We start from the raw sequence: 27,034 nt of genomic DNA, 5'->3' as shown, positions 1-27,034 counted from the left end.
GTTCGTGCAGATGTAAATGAGTACCTCCTTATACAAGGCTGAAATACATACTGAGGCTGAGCCAAAAACTAACAGTTATGAACCGTGTTACTAAGCCATATTCAGCTTTGCTCTTGGAGATGTAACTGATGCTGAGATACCAGTCGCTGTTTCATTTTGGGTAGGATTTGCCTAATTGTCTGGATTAAGTTTTCCAAGAGCAATTTGGGGCTCTGAAGTAACTGCATCCCTCATGAAGATTTTATACTGGTATCTTGAATCTTTTAAGTATCTTGAAGTATCAAGTATCTTGAACTTTTTCTTCCTGTTTCTTGGAAGTGGTAGTTCACACTATCATACTGGAAAATGTTTGCCACAACACCACACACAGGCAAAGAGCAGTGTCGGAAACAAAAGGGACCGCTCAGATGCTTAAAATTCAACCCCAGCTGTACATCTGTAGGCCTCTGTGACTCATCCAAGACTGCAGGTTGGTAACAGGACAAAAAGTTCTCTGCAGAGGTAGTCTTCACAGTATAAATCAAGTTAGTATTTTTAAACGTTGAGGAGACGAACAAATAAAAATCTGTGAATAATATATTGCAGCTAAACATATGAAGGGCAGAAATAAAAATGGTAGAGGGATTAAAAAATAAAACTGGGTGAAGTAATTTTTTTTCTACAAAAAAGGCGAATACTTTGGAGAACAGGAAAAAACCAACCACAAACAGCTCTTAAATTATATGGCATTTAGAGCACGTAAACTGTAGAAGTTACTATACATCACATGAGCCCAAGGCAAAGTCAACACTGCTTACACAGAGAAAAGTATTTAGAGGATGAACTGTAATATGCACTCCCCTACACACAAACACCATACAGAAGAGGAAAGACTGAGACATCAAGAACCATTCGAATTGCATTAAGGGAATGCAACAGAAGCAAAATCCACACAGCTACCAAACTGATCTCAGCAAGGGTACAGCGGCCTAGATGATTAGTTCAATAGCTTACTTAAACACGAGGCAGAAAAGCGTTCGTGCAATGCAGTACATTTATACAAAGCTACACAGGGCTGAAGTTTCAGAGGATTTATATAAAGCTTAACCAGAGAAGTGTATGACTTCTGCTCTAGATTCCTTCAGCCTCACTTATTTAGCAGTGACACTCAGTTCTTCTCCAGAAGAATTTGCCTGTAAGACAAAACAATGGCTTCTTAGGGGAGAGCTGTTCTCTCCTTGTATGCTTTTACCTTGGACTCCAGCTCTCACCTGATCCCAAAAAGAGCCAATTCAACTGATTAAAACAAAAAACTAACTCAATATTTTTTTGTTGGTGAAGTGAATTGATTCATCTTACCTTATGATCAGATGGAGCAGGGACAGGAAGCACAGGGCCTCCCCTTTCAGCCACAGCAAGGTGTTAATTCATGTTGCTGAACATCAAGCTGTTCATATCACTTATCTGTACTTATGAAACCATTGCCTATGTAAACTACAGTCACCAGGCATGTGGAGGTTGCCTAAGTCTATCCTGAACCACTTTTAAAAGAAATTTTAAAAAGAAAACCAATTTGCACCTATGAAATTTGTTTATTACTCTTAAAGACTGAGGAACAGCCAGAAAGAATCGGATGGCATAAAATCAGTAAGTTTTGCAGCAAATAGACAGCTGACAGGAGAGCAGTAAGGAATAACAGATTTTATGAGGAAAAGAAGCCCTCGCTAGTTTTAAAATTGTGTTTGCACCATTCAGTCTCTATAAGGAATTAATGAGAACTCCTCTCTCTGCGGAACTAAATGACAGTTACTATAGCAAAGAACGAGCAGCTCCTCGAATACCATGAGCAAACTGCTAACACAAGCTAATACATGCTGCTAATATCCTGTTAATATACGATGCAGAGTCAATCCATCAACATAAGATGGCAGAATCAATCTCGCTCTTATTACCTTTTCTTATATTTTATAGAGCGCTCTAAACCATGAGTCACATTCTTACGTGAAATTTTAGTATGAGGAACACTATTTCAAAACGCAACACCGTACAAATTTGAGATATCCATACTATTCGTATAAAACAAGTTTTCAGTTCCTCTCTTGGGGAGCTTAATTTTTTGGATTATGCTTTAAAAAATGTAAATAGTTTCGTAGTGTTAGTTTCTGCTCATCCTACGCCAATCTATTAGTTCTTACTGCATCCCAACCTGTCTAATCCTTCCAGGGCAAGGTGGCATTTAAACAAGTGTGGTGTCACCACTGAGGATGACAGAGGGAAAGAGTGGGGAGAGAACAAAGGCGTGGGAATGGGGAAGACAGGAGTGTTTGAAAATGCACCAGCCCTATCACAGCTGAAGCATGTGGATCATAGAACCACAGAATGGTTTGGGTTGGAAGGGACCTTAAAGCCCATCCAGTTCCAACCCCCTGCCATGGGCAGGGACACCTCCCACCAGAGCAGGCTGCCCAAAGCCCCATCCAGCCTGGCCTTGAACACCTCCAGGGATGGGGCATCCACAGCTTCTCTGGGCAACCTGTGCCAGGGCCTCACCACCCTCTGTGGGAAGAATTTCTTCCTAATATCTAATCTATACCTACCCTCCTTCAGTTTAAAGCCATTCCCCCTTTTATTATCACTATACTGCCTGATAAAGAGTCCCTCCCCAGCTTTCCTATTGGATGACAGTGCCAGTTCCTACCTCTGTTATTTCCTTTGGAAAATGACAATTAATAGCTTTCTTTCTTCATTATCACTCCTATATCTGATATATATTATTGTATTTTTTTTTTTCCTGAAGCTTGTCTTTAGTTCAAACTGACGCTGTCTGGATACATGAAAGCACGCTACTTTTAGCCTCCCATTCCACAGCCAGATGTCCTGCTGCGCATGCCTGCATACAGAGGAAGCAGTGGTGAAATAAAAGATGATCTTTTTACACATATCTTTAAGTGTGACCATTCAAAAGGAAATCCACAGAAAATTTGAGATAGGAAAATGTTTGTTCATGCCTGCCGCCATTTTGCATACATGATGCAACTACATTTACTGTGGAAGTACTTGTAACCACAAACATATAATCTGGCCCTGGATGGTCACAGTGAAATACTGACCTGTCTGTAACAGCAGGATGTGATCATAAGTTCTGTGACAGGAGCTTGTTCCCATGCACTCAGGATAACTACCCTGTGGTGTTACTAAATCTGGGGAGTCTTCCTGACCTACTTCCCATTTACCAGTAGGAACTGTCTCTCTCCTCTCTGCTGCTTCACCAAACTCCAACAACCTACGATGGACTTGTGAGCATGACGTTGAGCTATGCACCAGACAGACCAAACTTAACATCAACAGCACTACCTTAGGCTAACTGTAAGCAGCAGCCAAACACCACACCTTCAGCTAAGTGCTTTATCCCCCGCTCAGAGCAAACATTTATCAACCACATAAAAGCCACACAAAAGACAGCCTGTGAGCAGTGGATGTCCACCACCTAAGGGCAGATAAAACAGCAACTGTCTGCAGCTCTACAGCCACCAGGGAAGTAACTACACGGTGTGCAGGTACATGTTATCTTCAGCCTAAGAGGTGTGAATAACAAGCAAAGCAAAGATACAGCAATAAAAACTTCAGCGTGGGCTGCTACAGGCTTGCTGGCAATGCTGGGCACGCACATGGCAGAAACCCCTGTACCACGTTATTATATCCTCAGGACTGTTTGGCAACAGTATGGTCAGGTTCCCCACTAGCAACATCAGCATTATACTATACACAATGTTAAATCAACCTTCCACTGAAATATCGACTTGCATGATGTTCGCAGACTCAGCATCCAGAAACCTCCTCCCCACCCAAAGTTCAGCTTTACCAACGTAAAAGAAATGCTCAGACTCGAGACTACAACCTGGTCACATCCTCTGCCATCACTTCTTCCAGCTCCTAGTTCAAGACCATTCAACCCAAGATCCCTGTGTTTAACACTACCTTTAAAACACCCTGCTCTCATATTTGTGTAGGAAAAAAGGCTGTCTTGGATGCACTCATACAGCTGGGCAGAGCTGTAGGACAAATTTAATTTTGTGCTTTGCACAATTTAGCAGACAGAAGGGTATTAGCTGTCTTACAGTATTGCAACAGTAACTCCAGGCTTAAAAGAGACGTCTGTACCCCAAAAACTAGCCAGGTCAATCATATTAAAAAAAAAGAACAGACTACTTTCCCCTGATTAAAACACTTTTTCTACATGCACATTCTACCCTTCTTTAAAATCAGGGTAAAAACTCTAAATTTTCAGTTTAATAAAGGCAGTAACAAAGTGTCCGGTGAGCATTACCCTAGATAGCAGGCACCCTTAGGTACCTTTTTCCCCCGTTATTCCTGGAACATTAAAAAGCTTTTCTGGCTAAGTTGGTCACCTATGGATGCACATTTCCTGCAGAGCTCTGTGGTATCAACTCATAAACCAGAGCAAACTGCACGGTACAAAGTGTGTCAATCTCTGAACACACTACAGAAACACATACACTGTGTTACTGGGAACGCAAGAAGAAAGCTAAGCACATCCTTAGATCAAACAGGTAAGGTCGTTCTCACTTTCTCTCACTTGACTGAGCAGCTCCACAGACAGTTGGTATCTACATGGCTAGGAACCCAATTCTTATGCAAATTCTACATCCTGTTTTCTGTTACTGAAGAAAACCCTGGTACAGGAAGGAAAGATTTCATACTGCCATGTCTGGCCACCGCTGGGTGAGTTCATTCAGGTTAAGTTAAGAAACAAAACGCTAGGAATAAGAAAAGGCTGAGACTTTCATTAAGAAACGCTCTCCACGTACATATCTTACTCTTTAAAAAAAAATCCCAACATACAATTTAAACTGCAAGTCAATAAGGTGTTTTTTTTTTTTAATACCTAATACACTTTTCAGACTAAGCAATGATTAAGAACAAACCCTTTCACATAAATTGACTTCAATTTCTTTAATGTATTTACCTTGGCAATGACAAAGGCTTAACACACGACTGCGCAGCTGCTCCCTGAAAGGAGACTTAAGATTAGTCACTTTGGAGCACTACTGGATTTGGGCACAGCTCCACAAGCAGTTTAAAGCGATCGATGATGAAGCTGTTGTCAAAAGCGTGCATAAAATTTCTGACTAACTGTTGTATCAGTGGCCCAAAGAAAATACGTGAGGAGAATTAGTCTGCTAGCAGATCTGGGCTGAGGGAACATACGCAGAGGCATCCCCCCCAAAAGATGTGCATTTTAGAAGACTTCAGATTACACACGTTGTGTTCATTCATTCATTTTGCTTCTTGAACACAGGAGCCCATCTGTGAAGGCTGTGCCATTTATGCCTACAAGGACAAAATCTCCTCAGAACACATACTGGGCTGCCTGGCTTACTGGTTGGTGATAATGAGGCCACAGGGTAGAAATATAGATGAAAATCACAAAGACTGTAAAGACGCAGGACACAAGTCCTATTTTTGTGTACAAGGATGATTTCAGCATCCGATGTGTTGCTGACCACCGTCACTTCATTCCACAGACCTTCAGGGGCCATGTGAACTGGGCTGCATTTTTCTGTATGATACTGAACCCCAGTGCACCCTGAGGAGCCATATCACAGACATGCTGTGACCAACGAGACATGAGGAAGCATCAGCACGGAAAACTGGGACCAAGAGCATTACAAAATAAAGAAGATCTGGCTCAACTCTGCATTGTTATTAAGGGCAGGTCAAAGGAGTTCTGCTTCTGGAGCACTTCTGTTAACTTCCTACAGTGTGTTTCAAGCAAAAGATGGGAAGTTAAGAGGAGAAACCAGAAGCCTGCCTTGAGGATACCAAGCACGACCCCTCGCACCTGTCTGAAGGCTACAAGATCTGCCGTGTGCTTGCAGTGTGGTCGAGCACCCTCCCAGAATGGCCCTGCAAGGCAAGTGGAGGCTGGCACAGCTCTGCTGGCACAGCACGGCCCGAAGGAGCTCACTCACCAGGCACCACACTGCTGGGGCTCCCCGGCAGCAAGAAACACCCGTGCAGAATACGAAGACTGAAAGCACCTCCAGGAATGTCTGCTGTTCCAGGACTGATGGAAAAAAAATGGGGAAGTGCGGTTCTTCCCCCCAGGGCAAGACAAAAAAGGACGCCCAGCCCAGCAGGCACTCATGCAGCAGCACGGGGCACACGCACCCGGAGCGCTCCTGGGGCTCGGGCTGCCCCACAGGCACCCCGCTGGCTGTGCACACACCACTAACTCGTGCACCCTAGCAGCAAAGGCCTCGCTAACCGTGCAGGTGTCTCTCCCTGCATCATCCCCGCCCGAAATACGGCGGCCTCGTTCATTAGTTCTCCCAGCACGCTTCCCGTTCCAGCACACGTCCAGCTGCCGCAGCCCCACTGCACGCTGCGTGCCCAGTTGCCGCCCAGCTTTCCTCCCATCCTCCAGGGGCCGATTTTCAGCGAAGTTAATTACTTTTAAATGCAGAAGCACTTCAGAATGCAAGTGCTAACTCCTCCTGAAAACGCTGGCCCGGGGTAAGTAGGCAGCCCTTGGAAACGTGCCTGGTTCCTTCAGCCATGAGACCAGGTTTAGCTGATTTAACACTAGTCATACTGTGATCTGACCTTTGTGGAGCACATCACAAGACTTCACTGTGCTAAGTCTTGCCTTGAGTAACCGCTGTAGGAGAATGTAATCTCTAGAAAGTACCAAATCCTGGTATTTCCCCCCTAGTGATGGAAATTTCACCGTAACTGTTCAGAATTTTCTCAGTAATGACCGCCACTGTTTGAAGGGCATGCCAGATTTCTGATCTGCGCATCTCTCTCCATCTCCTAGCCTGCTTGGCTTGCCAAAGCTCTTTGCTACGACATTTCAATTACATACAAAGGAAATTTGCGTTAAGGCTCTGCTTCCCTCCTCCCCAAAGATGGTTATAACCAAAGGATTATCTTATAACCCCCTCCTTTCCCCCAAATGTTTGCTTCCTCCCCCAACTGGGCTGAACAGTACCCAGTAAATCAAGTCAGCAAATCTGAGTTATGAGCCAAAACAGCCCCTGCCCCAGCATCCTGGTCATGGAGCTTCAGAGAAGGATGATGAGGATGAGCAAAGCCACAAAGGATTTCACATGTAAGGATTGCCCAAATTCTTCAGCCTGGAAAGAAAATGATGGAGGAGAGGTATTTTAGAAAGAGCACCCTTCACCTCTAGCACTCCTTCATCCTAGAAGGACAGACACCAAGCTTGGATGTTGTGGTTCAACAGCAGTCACACCATAATTCCCATTATTCCTGTGCATGAAACTTGCAAGTACTGTTACTATTCAGTTCTTCCAAGTGAGACTCTGCAAGCTTACACTCACATATGCACATCAAGTGCCCCAAGTAATTTTTCAGACCCCTGTTTCCGGAAATCTTTGTTCTAAACCTACTCTTAAAACACAATTTGCTTGTTATCAAATTACAAATCAATTCACACAACTCAGCACTGGTAACTTGCTTTGTCTGCAACTCAAACAACCTTGGACAAATTTGACAGTTGCATTTTTTTTCCATCTATTAAAGTGTTAAAACACACACAGCAAGCAACAGATACCTTCACGTGTTCAGTCTTCCTACCAAAGTGAGATATCATTCAAGTTGGAAACTTGTGATGTTCCAGAATTTAAGCTCAAGGACCTCACAAAATACTGGTATGTAACATCAGCAACGTAACTCTTATAAACACAATTGGCCTTGACTGACCGTTTGAAAATTAAAGAAAGGAATATCAAAGTGTTGCATCAAGCCTTTTTAAACACCTACTGGAAAAAAAAAAAGTATCAGTGATCAAGAAGGTTCTTCAATAGACTCTTATGACTCCTATGTGGAGCCCTGCCAATTAAAAAAAAATAATGCATCCTTTAAGTTACACTTTACTGTCATTTCTAACTGCCTGAGTAAAGAGAATCACACCAAAGGATACAAATACATCAATTTTCCTTGCACTCCCTTTTTTTCCTCCCTGCTTCCCAGATGCAGACCAGAAAATTATTGACAATTCAACCACTAGCATCACAGAATGAGCCGCAAGTTTCTCTTTTCCTCTTAATACAGTTAAGAAATCTCCATTTTTATGCTACTGGACACATTTTTCATGTTCTGTCCTCTTTCCTATTTCAACTCCCTCACTTCTCACTTAAAATTTACAATAGTTTCGTTACTATCAACAGCCTATTTTACACTTTGGTTTTATATATTCGTAAAGCTTTGCATCCGTGTAACAGTAGACTTTCAAACAGATCGACCTTCTGCCTGAACTACAGCTTTTAGGCAGCTTGTAGCATGTTGACAGGCAATACCTAAGGATTACATTCATAACACCAAGTTTCCCTTGTATATCTTTACTCAGCTTTACAACAAACAGGAACTTACCCATCAAGGTGAGGATTAAAAGAGGATTCCATACACGGAGAACTCAAGAAACCTTAGATGTTTCCATTCGATTTTTTAGAAATTAAGTGCTAGCAGCATTATTTCAGGTACCTACTCCTCCAGCCAAATTCTGCTGCCTGCAGACAAGGCATTCCTTCTGCGTGTGACAGTTTCTTGTAAACACCAATTAACAACTCAGCTCGAACATAACCTGTTAGTCTTAATGCCAATCCACTGGGATTCGAGATCATTTGTTCTCTATTCCCAAACAAGTGCTCGGAAACCTGCTGTCTTTCAGTCATTTGTCCACCTCATTCTTTCTAAATGGTTTCAACAAGTAACGTAATATATCAACTGTGTGAAGCTTCCCATCCAGCCCACTGCCAACTGCATTCAGTTCACACATAAATTATCCCAAACTCCTTGTTATTCTACCCAGGCAATTATAACAAAACAAAAATAAATTATTCCTCTGCTGCTTTAATTTCATTTGAGCCTATTTAATAAATGGCCTGATGATTAGAAATCACCATGAAAAGTGGGTTCAGTAAGTGTCCCACCTTTTAATTAATTTAAACTCTACAATAATTGTCACTTCATTGCAAGCAACCTTCAGCTTTGGAAGTGGCAGTGAGTTTAGCTGTACGAGGGGAGCTGCCTCTGCTGATTTGCTGCCAAGCAGGGCAAATCTCACCACATTGCAAGTGCTCAAAATTGCTACATCCTCTCCATTTTATTGACCGACAGCTGCTCTTGGCCAGCTACCCAGAAGGTTCAGAGGGTCTGTAACTGCATGCATGCCGTGCTGCTCCCATACCACCACTGCCCAAATCATGCCAGGGAGAACAAACCATCAGGGAACCCACTGTCTGCCTCTGGACTCTGGGGACTTGCTTTGGCACCCCCTGCTGGATGCGTGCTATCTTGTCTGATTACGTGGGCACAGACCATTTTCCCTTCTCAGGACTCCTGTCACGGTATTGAGGACTCCTGCTTGTGCTGGACAGAAATCAGACACACAAGAAGATGAAGATCTATCAGTGTGACCTCCCACTCGCTGCAGAAATTGAATGGCGTGCATTAAGTGAGAACAGGAGGCTGCATGAAAAGAAAAGATGGCTTTATGATTAGAGGGCAGGATAATAAGCTAGAAAACAAGACTTTGTTTTGCTGATAAAACCGTGTGATGTGGGGCAATTAACCAAGCTTTTCTTTATGATGCTTTCTTTAATGGTGACTAATTCCTCACGTATGCTGATGGATTATGATTTCAAGCAAGATCAGAGGAATCTAGGAATACGCAGCACATCTGGTAGCAAGACACATTATATTGTTTTGGACTAAACGTATGAATGAAATTCAGAAGGTTGCTCTCAACCCTAATTTACACTACTGTCACACCGTCTGCTTTCAGTGTCACATTTGTTGTTTTCACAGTCTTCAGTGGCAAAGCACCATCACCTTCATCTGCTTTAGCAATTCCTGACAGAAATGCTGGTTTCCCAGTCTCACAGCATTCCACCCGTGTAGTCTGTCCCGGAGATGGGGGCTCTGCCCTAGAGACAGTGAATTGGTCCCTCCAGGCTGTTACAGCTCCAGCACTGGGTTCCTGCAACTCACCCCCCATATTTGTGGGAGTGTTTTAGAGCCTGTGACACTTACCAAAAAAAAGCAAAACAAAGGATAAAATAATTTATATACATTTATACATACACACATATATACATATATATATTACACATGTATCTTGAAGCTCGGGAAGTCGACATCTTCCAACTAAACAGGCTTCCCACAGAAAGTGTGTCTGAACTAAGCAGCCAAGATGCAGAAGCAGATCACCTAGGTTATCCCAAGAAGGGCAGAGCATCCTGGGCACTTGGTATAGCAGCTAGGGTGCCGAAGCAGAAACTGCACTGTGCTGAACAAATACTTCCTTAGAAGTCTGAAAGAAGATACTGGAGCAATAATAGCAGAAAACATAAGATGAAGTTAAGAAGCCAATTGCTACATAAGCTAAGAGACAAGGTAAAAAATAAGGAGAAAGTTGTTTCTGTTGGTCCTCAGAAAAGAGAGAGAAGCAGTACTGGTGCCTCTGTCATTTTAAGGCAAGAAAACAAGGGCTATATCTACAAAGCAATGTCTTACAGCGTGAGATTTGGAGACTGAATGGTACAAATATACTGCAGAACTAATATAAAGCCACTGAAGAACACAAGTGCTAATAGAGAAGGAAAGTATGAGGTTACATGGGAGAAACCTTCTGGTGGTGGGATCTGTTCAGCCATTTAGCAGTGTCTCAAGAGAAATTATCGATACTGCAGTACCATTAGGTTATTTGTAACGGTGCCACCACCGTGCCAAAAGACATGCTGTGCAGAACAATCCTGGATGGGGAGACGCATGCTGCAGGACTCCTTCCTGCAGGATGCCGAACTCTTTCTCCCCAGCTCTGCGGTGCCACCCACCGGCTGCAGACACCAGCACATCACGGCGCTTGGCCAGGAGCTTCTCACCCCATAGCTGCACGTCGTCTGCTTCAAAGAATAAGCCTTTTAACCGCTCTCTATTCTACAAAGCGTGGCAGGGAGCACCATCACCCCCAGTTCTCCGCAGCCTTCAGAAGCTGCATTGCAGTCACCCTACTGGAGAGGGATTTATCTAATCAACAGAATCCTTCTCACATATTAACAGCTCTTGCATAAATCAATTAAAGGGAAAACAAATTCAAAGTGGAAAAAGTAAAGTTGCCACCACCAGCATTTACAAATTTATAAAGGCAAACATGTTCACAAGTTTCTAAGGAAGGGACATGGTGTGTGAGGAACAAATTATAGTGAGATGTAATGTTCCTTCCCGGTTGTCTAACAACAATAAAGAAGCATTTGTGGTCCTGCAAAATATGAAAGGGAGATCATTCAGACGACTGAGGTCTTCATTTGTTTAGATGGAGAGACACGACCTTGCTGGGCTCAAAGCAGCTTATGACAGGACCTCCACTAAGCCACAAAATAAATTATGCATGCATCCTCATATCAACACGCAGATGAGACAAACTACAAGATTGTTGCTGCATCTAATGTGTTTTTCTTTAGACTAGCAAAATTAGGCATTTTGGTAAAATGCAGAAAGAATTTAGGAAAAAATATTAGTAATTGGCATATTAGATTTCCTTAAAGTTCTAAGCATTAAGTTAAAGCTGAATAATTGGAAAACAACACAAAAAAAAAACAAAAAAAAACTTTGGGCAAGTAAACCCAGAAAAATGGTTAACCATAGGAATGAGAGGGAGATCACTTCAATCTGAGCATCTCAGAAACATCAGTGAAGGGAAAACTCACAAGAAACCATGTGGAAAGAAAAATATGAGGTATAGGTACCCATAGCGTTAAATAAAGAAGACAGACACATGTGCATTGATGGTCTCAGCCAGTTTCATATGGGAAAGACTGTGTTTTAGAGGTGTGGATACAGATTTGGCAGTGTATTCTGACCAATACAGCTAACACGTCTTCCACTGGGGACCTGCTGAATTTACACTTCTGCAGAGCTCAGTTCAGAGACATGACAAAAACTGTCTTGCACACGAAGGTGAAGGCTAACTCCTAAACAAGCCCAGCTCCTACAGGCTGCTCTGGGTTTTGGCAGAGCTCTCAGGAACCACTCAGTCCGCAGGGCAGAGGCGGCAGCTTTCAGGAGGGCTGTGGTGACAAGTGGCTGAGCACAGTAACCGCTTTAACAGGTACAGCTGCAGGGGAAGAAGGCAGGTGTAACACAGGCAGGCTAATACTACGGCAACTGGTGTTTCACCTGCAATTACAGCATTTTGAGACTTGCATAAGGAACGCAGAACTATTATATTTATTTCACAATCAACCACTTTCCACCTCTCTCTAAGCTTTCACTCCTACAACTTTGATGCTCCAGTTGGGTAAAAAACTTTATTTTTCATGACCGAAAGTGTAAGTTTATATAACACAGGGGTTTCTCTGTGGGTTTTGTCAGCAGGGTCTGTGCTCAGGTCAACGGCAGAATTAAGTTCTCATACTTCTGAAAGCACTGCAGAACGTCGCACATCTGCATGACAGCTAGCAGTGCGACAAGTCACCCCCACAATGATAGCCATCCACACAAAACACCAGCATGCTTATCAAACATTAGTAAAACCTGACTTTGTACTGACTGCTGGATCATTAGCCAAGGAAGACCTGGAGAGCTTTCTATTCTCCCGTGTCAGCCAGAAGGACTTGTGACAGATGCACGCCATCCCCCATCTCCCTACAGCAAGCACCAATTGTCACAAAGCTTTTCACAGAACTCCTGACACACTAGAGAAACAAACCCCAGCTACCTCACGCAGCCCTGAATTCCTTTAGGTACAAACCAACAATAAATTGATGCTTTAGGACAAGCACTTTGTTAGCGATACAACAGGACTTTACGCTTTGGGGTGTGTGTTGTAGGCTGTGTTTTTAAAACTAACGTACTAACAAACCAGAAACAGGGCACAGATTCATTCCTTAAAAATTATTCAGTTTTCCTTCTACTTATTTTCTTTCAAGAACAGCATGGTAAGAACTTCTTAAGACAACAGTGAAACAACTTTTCTTTTAGTTTCCAAATTACTGACCTTATTAGATTCAAACCTGCCAAAACCTACGGTCTGATCAATGCATCACTGCAAACTCTTGTGCTTGCTAGGAAACATTACTCCACGATTTACCTTACTTTTGGGAAGGCCCATATTGCCTCATAAAAAAAATATCTTTAGATGCAGCCTAGTCTGCATGTGCCAGTCAACGTGCAACAGCACTTCTACTGCTGATTCATTTCCTTCTCCTAGAGAGGAATCCTCCTCAGGATTCAGCTGTCTGCGCACACTGCGTGAGCAGGAAAGAAGTCTGTTTTCACGATATCTGCAGTATTTTGTTGCCTTCCTTCTTTAAAAAAAAAAAAAGAGCTCTCAAACTAAGAGTTCATTCCCTATAAACTATCCTTTCAAATTCTCTCTTGATAAGTAATTTTAGATACTATTTATGAAATACTTCGAGTATTTAACAAATTACAATACAGAACTGCAAACATCTGTAAATGGTTCATCTCACATATATTTATGCACAAATTTAATTTTGTCTGAATTAATTGCAAGAATAAATGTAAAAAAAGGTATTTATGACTGAGTGAGGTACTGACGATATAGTGGGAGGGAAGGGAGAGAACATGATGAGTATTCCAGCACATGAAGCTTTTGACATTTTGTTTAAAAACACGTAGTTAATTTCCTTACTTGTTCACACTTCAACAGACAAACTGGGATGAATTAAGACTGCAGTCTTATAATAGTGTGCATCATTTAAGAAACAAATAACCCAACGAAAAAAAACTGAACTCCAATTTCATAAAACATTGAAGAAAAAGTCTAGAAAAACAATTGTAATAATGAACATAACTGTTGCTTGTAACACTGTTTTTTAGAACTGAGAAACAAGAATGCTTTTTTTTTTTTTCTTTAAGAACTGGAAGGGTAAATTTAAAAATAGAGGATATGTAGAACATGAATTTGTTTGCTTTTACAGAAAAGATATCCAGAGTCAACTAACCTTTCAAGGAAAGCCCATAAAATAAGAGAAAAATATATTAACAAGCTATCAAAGCAAGTGCATTTAAAAGTACTCTAGTGATAATATAACTCACCAGTACTATAGTATCTTTTAAGTTCTGTGCGCCTGATGTCTTTCAGTTGATTGTATTTTTTCTTTTTCTTTTCTTTGTCCGGAGCAGTTTCTTTTTCCCCAGAAAATTTACAGTTGTCTTCAGAGGAACTGATTTGGTCCAAAATAACTTTACTTCCATCATCTTTCTCAGCAGGAGTTTTGGAAACAGGAGATCCAGGTGAATTGGCAGAGACAGTCTCAGCGTTTTGTTTGGCTTGCCTTTTCTTTTTCAAACTGTGCATAAAAAAAACCAAAAACATGAAGACATAGCTAACCTCTGCAAACAAGTTAACTCACTTGCTAGCTTGATTTTTAAAATGAATTGAACAACAAAATTCCTTACGACTTTGTAAAAGCCAGACTTTGCGTGAGTATCTAGTATTATTCTAGGGCATGCTCTTCAATCATCATATCACCACCTCTAGGTTATCTTCTCAAGAACAATTAAAAAAAAAAAGATAATGTTTTTAATGTTGTTTCCCCTGTTCCTCTTCCCCAGTAAAAGAAACAAAAAACAGACAAAAGTTGTTTTGTTTTTAAACCACCATACATCTACACTTAGAAAACAGAACCATGTTTTCAAGATGAAACTTAAAATAAAACTTAAGATCTTAATGTATAATAATACAACAGCTAACACAGTAATTTCACAGTCGACTGCTCCTGCTTTATAGAAAGCTGCTTGTTTTGATATAAACTTGTTATTTATTTCCATTTTGTCCAAGGTTATCTACCAGTGGCCACCCACGCTAACCGACATCTGCTCTTGCACAGCTCACGTCATCTTGCATCCCAAGTGTCACCAGCAGCTCATTCAGCAGCGCAACCAAAGTGGCCACAAACTATTTGCACAGGAACGTTTTCCAGATATTTTATCTCTTCTGAGAAAAACGTTAATGGCCTGCCAATAAATCTGACAAATTACCACCAACAAGAATATTTTCTTTTTAGGAGAAGCCTTAAAACACAAGCTCAAGCGAGAAAGATGCTTCAGGAATCCTAAAACCATTTTCTGCTAATTCATCATCTTTGCCACTGACTTTCAGCAAGAACAAAGCTCACTTTCTGGGCTGAGGGTCAGGGTCACTAAAATACCCTCAGTTACCACTTGTATAAGAACCACTGATGCATACCACACGGAACAAAAAGCTAATACTTCTCTCTAGCACATTCACTTCTTAGTTACAAGGTACCTAAGGGAGGGAGTAGTATATTAAGCTTGTTGAGGCTAAACAATCAGCTACATGCACAGTAAGAGATACAGACAGAAAACAGACAACCAAGGATTCACCACAAATGTGGAAAGATTACATGACCTCCAGCAGCAGTTTAGGGAAGTATGGAAAAACTTAATGGATATGCAGGGATTTGAGAGATGGTTCTTTCCACCTCTTACATTTATATTTTAATATATTTTTTTTTTCAGGCTACAATATAAAAATAAATACACAGAACAGTTTGAGAACTGTAGGAAGACATTTCAGGCTACACACCGTTTTTGTTTCCTTTTTGGTGTTTTTTTTTTGTTGTTTTTTTTTTTTTTTTAACCATTAAATCCAGTTCCCAAATTTGAGACTTCTAAGAAGGGTCAGTTTGACAGACCACATGTAACCAACATTTTCCAGTGAAGCATTTCGAAAGACAGTCTCACAAAAGCTGTGTCTGTATCACACATCCGTATGCATATTTCTTAAATGCTTTCCACAACCTGCAGGCAACTCAGCAGGGACGGGTCCTACTTCTGCAGCAGTTCCCTATTCGCTCAAACCAGAGATCTGTGAGGCAAGTAGTAGAAGCTCACGCTCTGCACAGCAAAATAGGTTGTGTATGTGTGAAATTTCACAGACCAGGTCCTGACTACATCTGAAAACAGCCTACAGAGACTTCTAAACGATAAAAGCGAATGCATCTACATATCAGATGAAATGTTTTGTTTAGATTGGACAAAATTTGGGTATGTAAAGGAAGCTCATCTTTGACTAATAAGGCACAAACCCGATCAAAGGCTGCTCTAACAACTGCAAAACATTACAGTCACATTGAATATACAACGTCTATAATTAGCCTTGGTAGATGTCTCTACAGAGCAGCCTGCTCCACTAAAATGACGTATCCTTACCTTGTGGCTGAACTTGGTTGCTGACTTGTAAATGAGACCCGCCCCTGACTTTTTACTCCAGCGACACAATGACCTTCCTGCACGCGTGCACCACAGGCTACCCAAACCATTTGCTTCAATAGGCTGGGACTGGCAAACACTCACTGGCTGCTCCATTTCTATCTACACTGCATCAGAGCCTTCCGTTTCAGATTCCTAATCTATTTGTTTTGATCACAAACCCCATTACGTGAGTTCTTTGTAGTATGAAGGTAGTATCTCAAACAAAACAGAACAGCTAATAGAAAGGTATAACTCTTTTCTGGAGTTAAAAAAAAAAAAAGGGAGAGAGAGACAAAACCTTCTCTAGAGGTCAATAGTCCTCCTGATGATACTACCAGCTCCCATCAGTACTTTTCTTAAAACATACATGAACCAGAGTTTTCAAAGTTGCCCTGGGCAACTTTATGAACAAAGAGCTGAAGTAGAACGGGTCCATTAGTGACAGAAAAGAGGAAAGCAGAAACGAGCCTGAACTGACCCGTGTAACATTGCCGACGAGTGCTCCCCACCTCGCCCGACCCCATGCTGCACATACCACGCACCCTCCAGCGGCTCCCACACACAACTGCTGCTGCAGATGGGCAGGGGTGCCCCGTAACTCCTATCGTGTCTTCAAGACGTATACCAGATTTCCAGCTAATGCCAAGCCTGCTCCTCCTGCCCACTCCTCCGTTTCAAGGCAATGACCACCCAACTCCCAGAGTGGTGACCACGAAAAAACACTGGATGAGGACTGAGTATCCTTGGCGTTCATCACAGGAGCTGGAGTCACTGCAGCTCCTCCTGGGATTATGATCGGTGCTGACAAGATGCTGCTTTTAAAGGTTTCTAAAGCCTGACAAAATTACCCCCCACTTTACTCACTCTTCAAAGACCTCAGCTATAATATCCCAAGGAACCAAAAATGAGCCTTCAACGCCATTTAACCCCATAAAACCAGCCTCATATTCACTGCATTTTTCGACTTTAAGTACTCCCTCTTAGTATAGCAAAACCAAAGCCCTGTATGCGCACAAGGCAATTCATTATTAACATGCACTGGCAGCGTGCTGCAGAGATTGGGCTGTAAGCAGCATGGCAGGAGAGCTACTGCATATTAAACAAAACTCCATCCCCTTGGGCACCCCTTCAGCATCTCCCACACCGAACACACACCCCGGCAAGGCTGCTTAACACTGACTCAACTGAAATACCCAACAGACAATCAAACGGGAACTCTGTGTATTGCACAATAATTGACCACAGGCAAGGAGCACCAGGTCCACATCGCAGCAAGGCACACGACGAGCTGCTTGTCCTGCTCCTGCTAATACTAAGATTTTAAACTCCTCCTCTCTTGAGCAAATTGGAGGCTGAGGGTCTCACCTGCTCTTCTCCCAGCTCTCTGTTGTTTCCTACCACCCTCCCTTTCCTTTCCGTCAAGGAAAATCTATTTAGGAACATCATTTTTCAAACTATTTCCTTTTTTGACTGCTTTGGAAGATTTCTAGTGGTTTTGTTCAGTTGTAAACGGGATTTCCTTGAATGCAGCCAGAACTCAGTGTCTTATGAGGAGAGGCTGAAGACACTGGGTTTGTCTTGTTTGGAGAAACGGAGGCTCAGAGATGACCTCATTGCTTTCTGCACCTCCTGAGGTGGTGAAATGGAGAGAGCATGAGGGAACGGCACAAAGCTGTGCCAGGGGAGGGTCAGACTGGACATCAGTGTTCAGGAGGGATTTGGATACTGCCCTCATTAACATGCTTTACCTTTGGGCTAGCCCTGAAGAGGTCGGGCAGTCGGAGTGGATGATCTCTGAAGGCCCCTTCCAACCGAACTATTTTCTACCTTACAAGAGCCAAAACAGAGCTGAAGGCCACATAAATAAATAAATAAAGCCCCTCAGAAAACAATGTCAGGTTTTGCAATTAAAACAGCCTTTCAGACAAAACTATGTGCATCTTTTCCAGTAAGCGGACAAAATATTACTGCAGATGATGTTTGTTTTTCAGTATCACAGTCGAGGAATATGCCGTGTTTCACCAGGAAAGTTGCTAGGGGAAGGAAGAGGGAGAGAGAAAAAGGGAGGGCTGGAGACAGCTTATCTGCAAAAACACTCCTGTTTATGAAGAGTCTTACACATCTGCAATTTCATTTAGACAACAGATAGAGTTTTTCAAGCTAATTGGTTCTGACAGGCAAAGCACGTCTTCTGTATTTACACAGAGGCATCATTCTACTGCTCTTCAAAGCATTTTCTGAGCAACAACTGATACTCCATTTTCTAAATTTGTCCAAATATGGTTTTCCAGTAAAAGCTTTCAGTCTATTACCGTGAAAAATGGATGACATGGGAGCTTTACTACTAAATCCCATGAAAATCAGGGGGAACTAGTTTTTAATGGACACTGGGAGCTGGCTGCAGAGATTTCTGGCACCTACTCTTTAGCCTGAACATGGAACAAAAGCATTTTGCAACACGAAGACCGTTCTCATATGATTTAATAAAGACTAGCCAGCTGAAAGGCATATAATTTCAGAGTAGGCAGGTAAAAGTACAATGTCAGCAGTGCTTGCTTAAATTAATTTGCAACCAATTTAAAAAAAAAAGTCTGGGCACTGACTTACGGGAAAAGAGCCAGGAAACATTAAGAAATTACCTAGTTCATCTTCCAGATCAAAGTCTATTTGATTGCCTACAAAAAGCAAATAAATATGCATTTTTAGAATAAAACGTACGGAATTTCCCATATCACCAAGATAGGTCGTTAGTGTAAAAAGCAAACTGATCAGACAAAGGAGAGGTGATGTGATCTGCAAAACTTTCACTAGGAGACTACAAGCAATCAAGAAAACAATGCATCCCTGATACTGAAAAAATAAAGAAACAGAAATCTAACAATAACTTTTTTCTAAAAAATGCATTTGGTTTCAATTCACACTTATTCAACTGAAAGGCCCAACTAATAATTGAATTTGAACTCATTTTGTGTATATTCAATAAGTAATCACAGACAAAGAGCACTAGGTCCACATCACTGGTTGTTCTAAAAACCTCCCAGGTTAATAAGACAAGGCTGTTTTTTTTGTGACGTATTAGATTAATTAAAATCACGGGGCACAGGCAACTCCTTTTAGAAACAAAAGCATCTAACAAAGTGGCCCTCCAAGAAGTATCAAAAAAAAGAGGAGGAGGAAGGGAGAAGAAATCTTCATTATATTTTGAAGCTGACACAGTTTTCCCTTTGGAAAATTTTCTCCAATAAACACCCTCTAAGATATGCCTTGATATCTGGCATACCATCAGCATAACATCCTGCAGAGCACAAACAGATCATGTTCCACAAACGCGTTTCTTTTAATTCATTATTTATGCATACGTGCAATAAGGTTAACAGAAATTGTGAAGCACTTCAACTATCTTAGTCCCTTTTGATCTCATCAAAATTCCTGTAAATTTGCCCTATGTACAAAATCATATATACCACAATTATCTCCTTCAGAATTAACCATTTTCATCTACGTTTTACAACTCTTCACTTAATACGTGCTAATTTCTTTGTCTGCCAGATGCCTTTCTCCACCCATCCAGAACAGCTGAATAAATCAAATTCATTGTGTTAAAAAATTACGTACAGAAACCTTGTAGCATGACTGTGCTCTGATCCAATCTGATGTAGCCTGATGAATAAGTGATCTCAGGCAAAGCAAATCATTACTGCTTGCAGAGCCAAAGGAAGTCAGCCTGCTTGCCAGACCATAATGCCTTCTCCCAACTTCCTCAGTGCAGCTACTTTCACTTCATAACAGCACGGAGAAGTGTTCACCCTCAGTGAGAAATCTCGGTAAATAGCAGCCACCCTGCAAGAAAGCACGCTCCAGCAAACAGCCGCCGTTTCAGGCTGGTATGCATCCTGTTTTGGAAATGAGTAAGCCACAAGGCTGTATGTTTACAACTAAAACAGACTAGTAGGGTAAAAATAAAGGAAGGCACGTATTTTTATTAATTTCAATAATTAACTGGAGGGGAAAAACCTATGATAAAAGTAACTCCGAACAAGCTATCAAGGACAACATGCACGGCTGCAATAAACAGAAGTGCCCACGCTCTGGTCATACTCTGCCAGTTCTTCCAAATGACAATGCACACGGCAGCTACAGAAACCTCTGGTATTGGTACCACAGGTCAAAGCTGGAAAATTCTACCTTTATTGGAACTCCTGTTACTAATTGACAACAAGTACCAGCTCTGGGTTTTACACATGGTCAGCCATCAGCAGGGCTCAAGAAAGGAACTATGCTTCAAGGAGTAAAGTACTGTACTGACAGTTCAGGTATGTCCATTTTCTTCCCGATATTGCCATTAACTTACGTTAACAAGTCCCTTTACCTTTCTTTCATCATCTGTAACGCGGAGGAAAAGATTCGTAGCCACGCTATTCTGGAATTCAAGAAAGGCTGTACCTTCTGATAGAAAACTGTTCTTAGATTAAATGAGAAAACGTTGTTTTTTCTTCCTCGAGTCTTCTCCTGAATCTTAAATAATCTACTTAAGCTCTCTCTTATGTCCATTTTAGATGGTGTTTTTTCACAGTTTCCCAGGGTAAAACTCAAGGGAGTTTTGAGCTCTCCGAAAGGTTCTGTTTTCTTAAATTTAGGAATAGAGTGCTCCCGCACAGCTTAATAAGCTCTGTTTTCCAAGGCATAAAGTATCCCCATCTTTTCTGTTTACTTAGCGAAAGAGGTTATGCAGTATTCAGCACTCCATTACCATGACAACAATTTAATGAAAACCTTTCCATAGGGAAAGGATTTTGGAAAGCTGTTTTAGTCTGATTTAGACATCTATTTAATTCCTTCTTTTATAGCCTCAGTTACTGCATGCTCTTGAAGAAGAGCTTTAGACAGTGTAAAATGAAGAAATCTCTCCCTTAAGAGTTACTCCTTTAACTTTGCCTTAAATTCATTGAACGGTCTTGTTCGATTAAATCCACACCACAAATCTATCTTGTCGCAAATACCAACTTGACTTTTAGCACAATCCCATCCTGCTCCCCCTCTTCTCCTTTGCTAACAAAGCCAGATACTTCTCGTATGTGCTCATGGTGCTCATTAATCATCCCAAACCCTCTCCTACACATGCAACGAATTCCTCCCAGGCTGGCTCAGTGAAACACTTTTTCTCCATTGGAGCCTCTTGCCGGGGAGGGATGGTCTTGACTGGTCCCCTCCGGCTGCTGCACGCAGCTCCATCCGCTCCCCGCTTGCCAAAGCACTGCTCCCGCTGACACCCACGTGCTGGAGCCGCAGAAACCACCGCTGTACTCACACGGCTGAGCAGGACAGTACAGGGAGGCTGCACGGCTTCTGCACAGGACAGTCACGCTGTACAGAACTACGAAGATTATTTGATGAAGAAACCAAGCACATGGTAATCAGGCTCGCTGAAATACATTTGCTCCCCGGAAGTTTCATAAACTCCTCCCTCTTTGCCTCGGTTAGGTGCTCTTCAATAAACTCAACTTGCATGAGACAAAAAGGAAGAATCTTTTAGATTACTAATTGATTAAATAGGGAAATAAAGTGCAAGAATTGAGAACTTCCCCAAAAAAAGAGAGAAGCCTACAGGACATTAGGAGACCTACAGGAATGTGTACTGCTCAATGCAGTCATCGCTATTCACCCACTTTCTCAGAGAAGTGCCATATTTTCTTGAAAATACAGTTAGCTTTAGTTTTGATTAAACTGACTGAAAAGTCAGAAGGAAATGTAATGCTCAGTGACTAAAATAGCGATAAACATTTACAATGAAGCAATAAAATAAAAAATGAAATTCAATGGTCAAAGCAAAATCCAGGGGAAAGAGAGTCCTAATGCGACACGCATCGTGCGGCAATAACATAGCTGGGACCCACCTCCAAAAGAAAAACCTAGGGAATGATACTTCAGTATTTTAGCTACAACGAGTATTGGGGTCATCAAGATAAATTGTTTCATGTAATACTGCCAAAGTGAAAAGCAGCTAAAAATAAATAGCTTAGGGATGCTGTGTTTGCTAAAGATATAAACAGATACAAAAAGCAACCATGAACATTCATTGTGACTGCTCCTTCAAGCAGCAGTGCCAGTTCAGAGGTGCTCTGCCCAGCCTGCAGGGCCCGTCAAACTACAGCCCCGCTTGTTCTTTGCAGTATCAGGCTGAGATCAGCAAAAAGAGGACGCCAGAAAGCCAAACCAGACACAGGCTAAGCGATGACCACCCAACCTTTGGACAGGAACACTGAAGTAGTTGCGGGAGCTTCTTCTCACTTGCCCAGAAAAGGCACTTTGATGATGGGAAAGTTTCAGTAGGGTTTGAGTTGTGAGAGCCGGGAGAAGCGTTGAGAAGTGGGAGAAGTGTTTCCCTGCTGCAGAAAGCAGGGAAACAGTGACACTGCTTCCCCAACAGTGGTGGGGAAGAGAACACTGTTTTCTTCTTAAAGTAGATCCTATGGTTGAGTCACTCGACTCAACTTGATAAATGAAGTCATCTGGCTTTGCCACCAAGGTAAGGGGAATTAGAAAGTAACCACAGCTAAAAAGTCAGAAACCAAAGGGTAGTCAGAAGTTTTCATTATTTCTTTATTTAAACAACCCTTAAAAGGGATGTCCTAAGGAGGGAGAGGACCGAGATTGAAGTCACTTATCTTTGCATTAGCTTTTGCTTTCATTTAAAAAGTTACTTTGAAAATTACCATCAAATGTCAAGGCTACCTGCATTGTTGCACCACTGCGCATGGCGTGACCGCCAGGACCCCAGAACGCCACGACACCAGGTGGCACTGGAATTATCCAGCTGCCGCCACGCATTTCTTTGGGATTCTGTTAATCACATCTGGGGCTCGTCAGGGATACGGTGCACATGCTTACAAGCAGGTTGCAAACTTATCTGTTCAGGAACAAATTTACAGCACGAAGCACCGTGACACAAGTGGAAAAGGCTTCTATTTAAAGCATTTCAGAGTGGTTATTAAAAGCACGTCTCACTACGTGTCTCATCTCTCCAGCTCACTGTGTGTCTCAGTTCTACGTTTGCATTCATTGCTCCCAAACAACCTACAAGCTATTTAGCAGGTTGAGCAGTTTAATTGGCTTCTGAAAAGAGTCCCAATTAAGTGACACTCAGCGCAGGAGAAGAAACGAGGGCGTGTATGGAAGATCCTGTTATTTGGCTTAAAGTTCAGAGAAGCACCCGGCAATGCTGATAATGGGTGGGGGAAAAAGAAGAAGCTGCAGCTTTTGTGTTTGGATAATGCGTGATACTGTTTCATACAATGGGTATTTCATACGTGAGAACAGTAATCCCCCCCAGGAAGCGTTTGCATCAATGCTTCTATACCAAATAGCATGGCACCACCTGGATCAAAAGGTCGCTAACGCTAAGTACGAAGATGACAGGACAGGGTAGGGCTTGCCTACACAGGGCAGTTACACGGCACGCGTGTGTCAATGCAGCTTTTCGTATGGATATCCCTTATTGTGTAGGGAGTATTTGGCATGGTCTGACGCTATTCAGTAGCCAAAGCATTATACTAGTGGGGTAGGTCCTCCATTGCATTCACAATTTCTCTGCGGTTCTTACATCACAATAATAAATTATTTGTTTTCACTTCTAAATGAAAAATAGTTTGGATTTACCGCAGGGGGAAAACAGCAGCAAAAAGCAGATCCTGACCACTGTTAGCACGAAGGAAAAAGGGGTGACGGGGACACGAGAGGTTCTGCTCCACTTCCATCTCCTCTGGACTCCAGGAGTCCAAAGGGCCAGCACACTTGAGGCAGACACCGAACCAGAGTAACAGCCTGGGGAAAAGGGAAGGTTAAAGTGCTCCTGAATTTGACTGCTCCTCTGCGTGGGCACAGAAGGCCAGCTCCCGGCAGCAACCCCGCACACCCACACCGCAGCAAGGCCACGGGGTGGGTAAGACACAGCATCACGGGCCGCCTCCTCCCCGCAGGAGCGAGAGGCCGGCTGTCTTCACCCCCCGCTGCCTTCAAGGACAGCGGGCTCCCAGCAGGCTGGGCTGGCAGCAACCAGATAAGGCAGGGGCAGGTGCTCCTTAACATCCCTCTCACTTTGCTCCATCCCTTCTCAGAGGCTGGGAGCAGGAGCTCCCTGGCTGGACAGGATCCACCGCCCCGGCCACAGCTCTGTTCCTACAAGCGGCTCCCGCTGTCCTGTTAAACCCAGCAGCACAACTCCCCACACGCACAGCATGGCTCAAATGCATCAGTTGGCAGGACCAGAGTCGTCTTCTGCAGCGTGAAATACTCGGGATCGCCAAAAGGCGAAGAGAGGCTTCTGCAATACCAAGAACCATTCTCGGCCTGGGGCAAGCAGAGCTGCTGCAGGGGGCAGCCGCTGTGCTCCAGGCAGGAAGAGGAGCCCCGTCCTTCTAGCACAGGCACACGCACAAACCCTCGGCTTCAGAAGATTTGATTTTGAGAGATCATCTGATTTAAACATGTGACGAACGCCTCGAAGCCATGTATTTATAGAAGCATTACCAAAAGCAGAGCATCCAGCAGCTGACAACGCAGAGATGCGACGTTAAGTCAAAAACATCAAATATAAGCTAAGTTCAGCGTACACGTGATTGGCTAGACGCTAAGTCTAAGCCTACTGAATTAAAAACAGGCACTCCAGAAAAAAACGAGTTAAAAGCCTGGATTTATTACCAGCAGATGAAGTGCTACACAAGACGCATTCTCCATGCCAAAGAGACTGCTGCCTGACAGGAAAATGCTCGGTGCATTAAGACGCGCAGAACCAGCTACCTGATTTATGGCTCATTTGCATTACAAAGGTTTTCCAGCAGAAGGGCAATTCTCTTCCTACCCCCCAAATTCCTAACCAGTTTTGCTGCTCTCCCTGGGATTTCCCCCCACACAAATCAAAAAGTCCCACAGACCTCAACGGTGGAGCATCAGAGACTCAGAGCACAGTTAACATACGTCCTCAAATTTCAGCTGATCCTAGGCAACAGTCCCTGTCCAGACTACAGAGTAAGACAGAAAAAAAACCCACAAACCTACACTTAGAACCCACTCCTTGTAACCAGATTGGCAGGAGCAAGACAGGGCTTGGAGGAATTGCTCCCAAACCCGGTCTGGAGGCTGGGTTAATGCTGAGGGCATGGGAACACACCAGCCTTGCACCACAGAGAGCCTACCCCCATGAAGAATTGCAGCACAGGCTCCTACGCTGCTCCAATTCCTCCAAAGCCCCATAGAAGAGCAAAAAAAAGCTGAGTTTCCTGGGGGAGACAAGGGTGGGGAGCCTGATGCCCACAGGCATGCAGCAGAAGCTGCAGGATGCGCACTGAGTTCTGCAAATAAAGTGAAAGCATATAGCCATCCCACGTCCCCATCTCTTACCTACAGACTTGCCCTAGCTGGTTGTATAATCCTTTCCAAACTCCGGGACAGAGAGGGAAAAAAAAAAACCTGCCTCTCTCCAAAAGCACACTCCTGCAGGCATTGTTCCCTAGGTACACCATCTTTCACTTCAGACGTGCAGCACCGTTATCAGAAGCGGACCCTCTCACCCGCCAAGCCGGCAATTGGATGTAACATGGCACACACCAGAAACAAAAGGGCAGGAGCCCTCAGTCACAGGAGCAGACTTCATCTGTGGGCCAGAAGCGCCAGCAACTTTTCCTGAAGGTGGATGCTTAGCGCCTTATCAAACCAGGGTTTCTCCCAAGCAAATTGTGACATACCTCCAGACGCTGACTCTGCTCCTTCTCAAAATACTCTGTGCCCCACCAGCCACGAGGCACAAGGCACGCGAGAGCTCAGCGGGGCTGCTGTCACAAGGTGGTAGGGCAGCCAGGATTTCCTGGAGCACAAGCAAGGGATGATCAACAGCACCGCCGCACAAATCAGCCCTGCCAGGCATCTCCTTAGGTGTGGGCACCAGTGTGGCTGCTCCTGGAAGGGGCCCCTGCTCCCAGCAGCTCCCAGCCAGCAGCACTGCTGCCCATAGGAGACCTGGCAAAAGAGAAGCCTGTGTGGGACCGCCTCTTTCGGTAGCTGCTTGCGCCCAGCATCAGCGTAAGGCACAGATCTGCCAGGCATTAGGGCTAGATTTCCACCAGCTTTAAGCAGGCTTAATCGCTGGGAACAGGGAGAACTGTACGCAGTAGGTCCTAAGGGCAGAAGGAGAAAACACTGCTGGGAGGCTGACTCGTGGGCACTACAGCAACACAGCACCGTCCGTAAAGGTAACTGCATCAGTTCCCTGCGGACCCTGGTAAAAAACCTAAATCTCACCTATCCAGAAGGCCGCCTTCTGAAGCTCCCACGTTTTTATAGCCTTTAAGATGCAACGTCTTTTAATCTCTCTGAGAGCAAAGAGGCAAGTCGCAGGCTGCGCCTGAAGCAGACCTGGCTGCAGGCAGTGTGGAGAGGAGGAGAGGAAGACAAAATACATTTGACTACGTGAACAGCAAGTCTTATCGACACCGCACAGACTCCTACACCAAAAGGTCTATCATGTAACTATTTATGTTCTATAAAAGAGGAGGCTAAATCGTTTTTTTTTCTTACAGTTTCTTTTTAAAAGCTGATAAGAGACACCCAAAGGTCCCTTTGGGAAAAGCAAATACAAGGTCACCGTACACTTTCTGCCTAACAAACCAGCTGGGCACCGATCTTGCAAGTTAATTAGTGAAGATTCTGAAATTGCTGCTATAAGACAGCATGCTTTAAGATTAAATAAACTGGATCTCTCTTCTCTGCATAT

General features: G+C 43.2%; 1 protein-coding gene across 20 annotated transcripts in view; it reads right to left on the bottom strand.

Moving 5' to 3' along the window:
• Positions 1–27,034, bottom strand: part of NCOA7 (nuclear receptor coactivator 7) — a 94,028-nt gene that overhangs the window by 37,524 nt on the left and 29,470 nt on the right. For all 20 annotated transcript variants that reach the window (XM_040550916.1, XM_040550903.1, XM_040550908.1 and 17 more), the window contains exon 3: positions 14,089–14,342. In XM_040550916.1, the coding sequence (XP_040406850.1) occupies positions 14,089–14,342 (254 nt within the window). The remainder of the gene's footprint in view (positions 1–14,088; positions 14,343–27,034) is intronic.

This window comes from Cygnus olor, chromosome 3 (assembly GCF_009769625.2).
Source record: "Cygnus olor isolate bCygOlo1 chromosome 3, bCygOlo1.pri.v2, whole genome shotgun sequence".
Classification (NCBI taxonomy): Eukaryota; Metazoa; Chordata; class Aves; order Anseriformes; family Anatidae; genus Cygnus; species Cygnus olor.
This window is presented reverse-complemented; position numbering and strand designations above follow the sequence as displayed.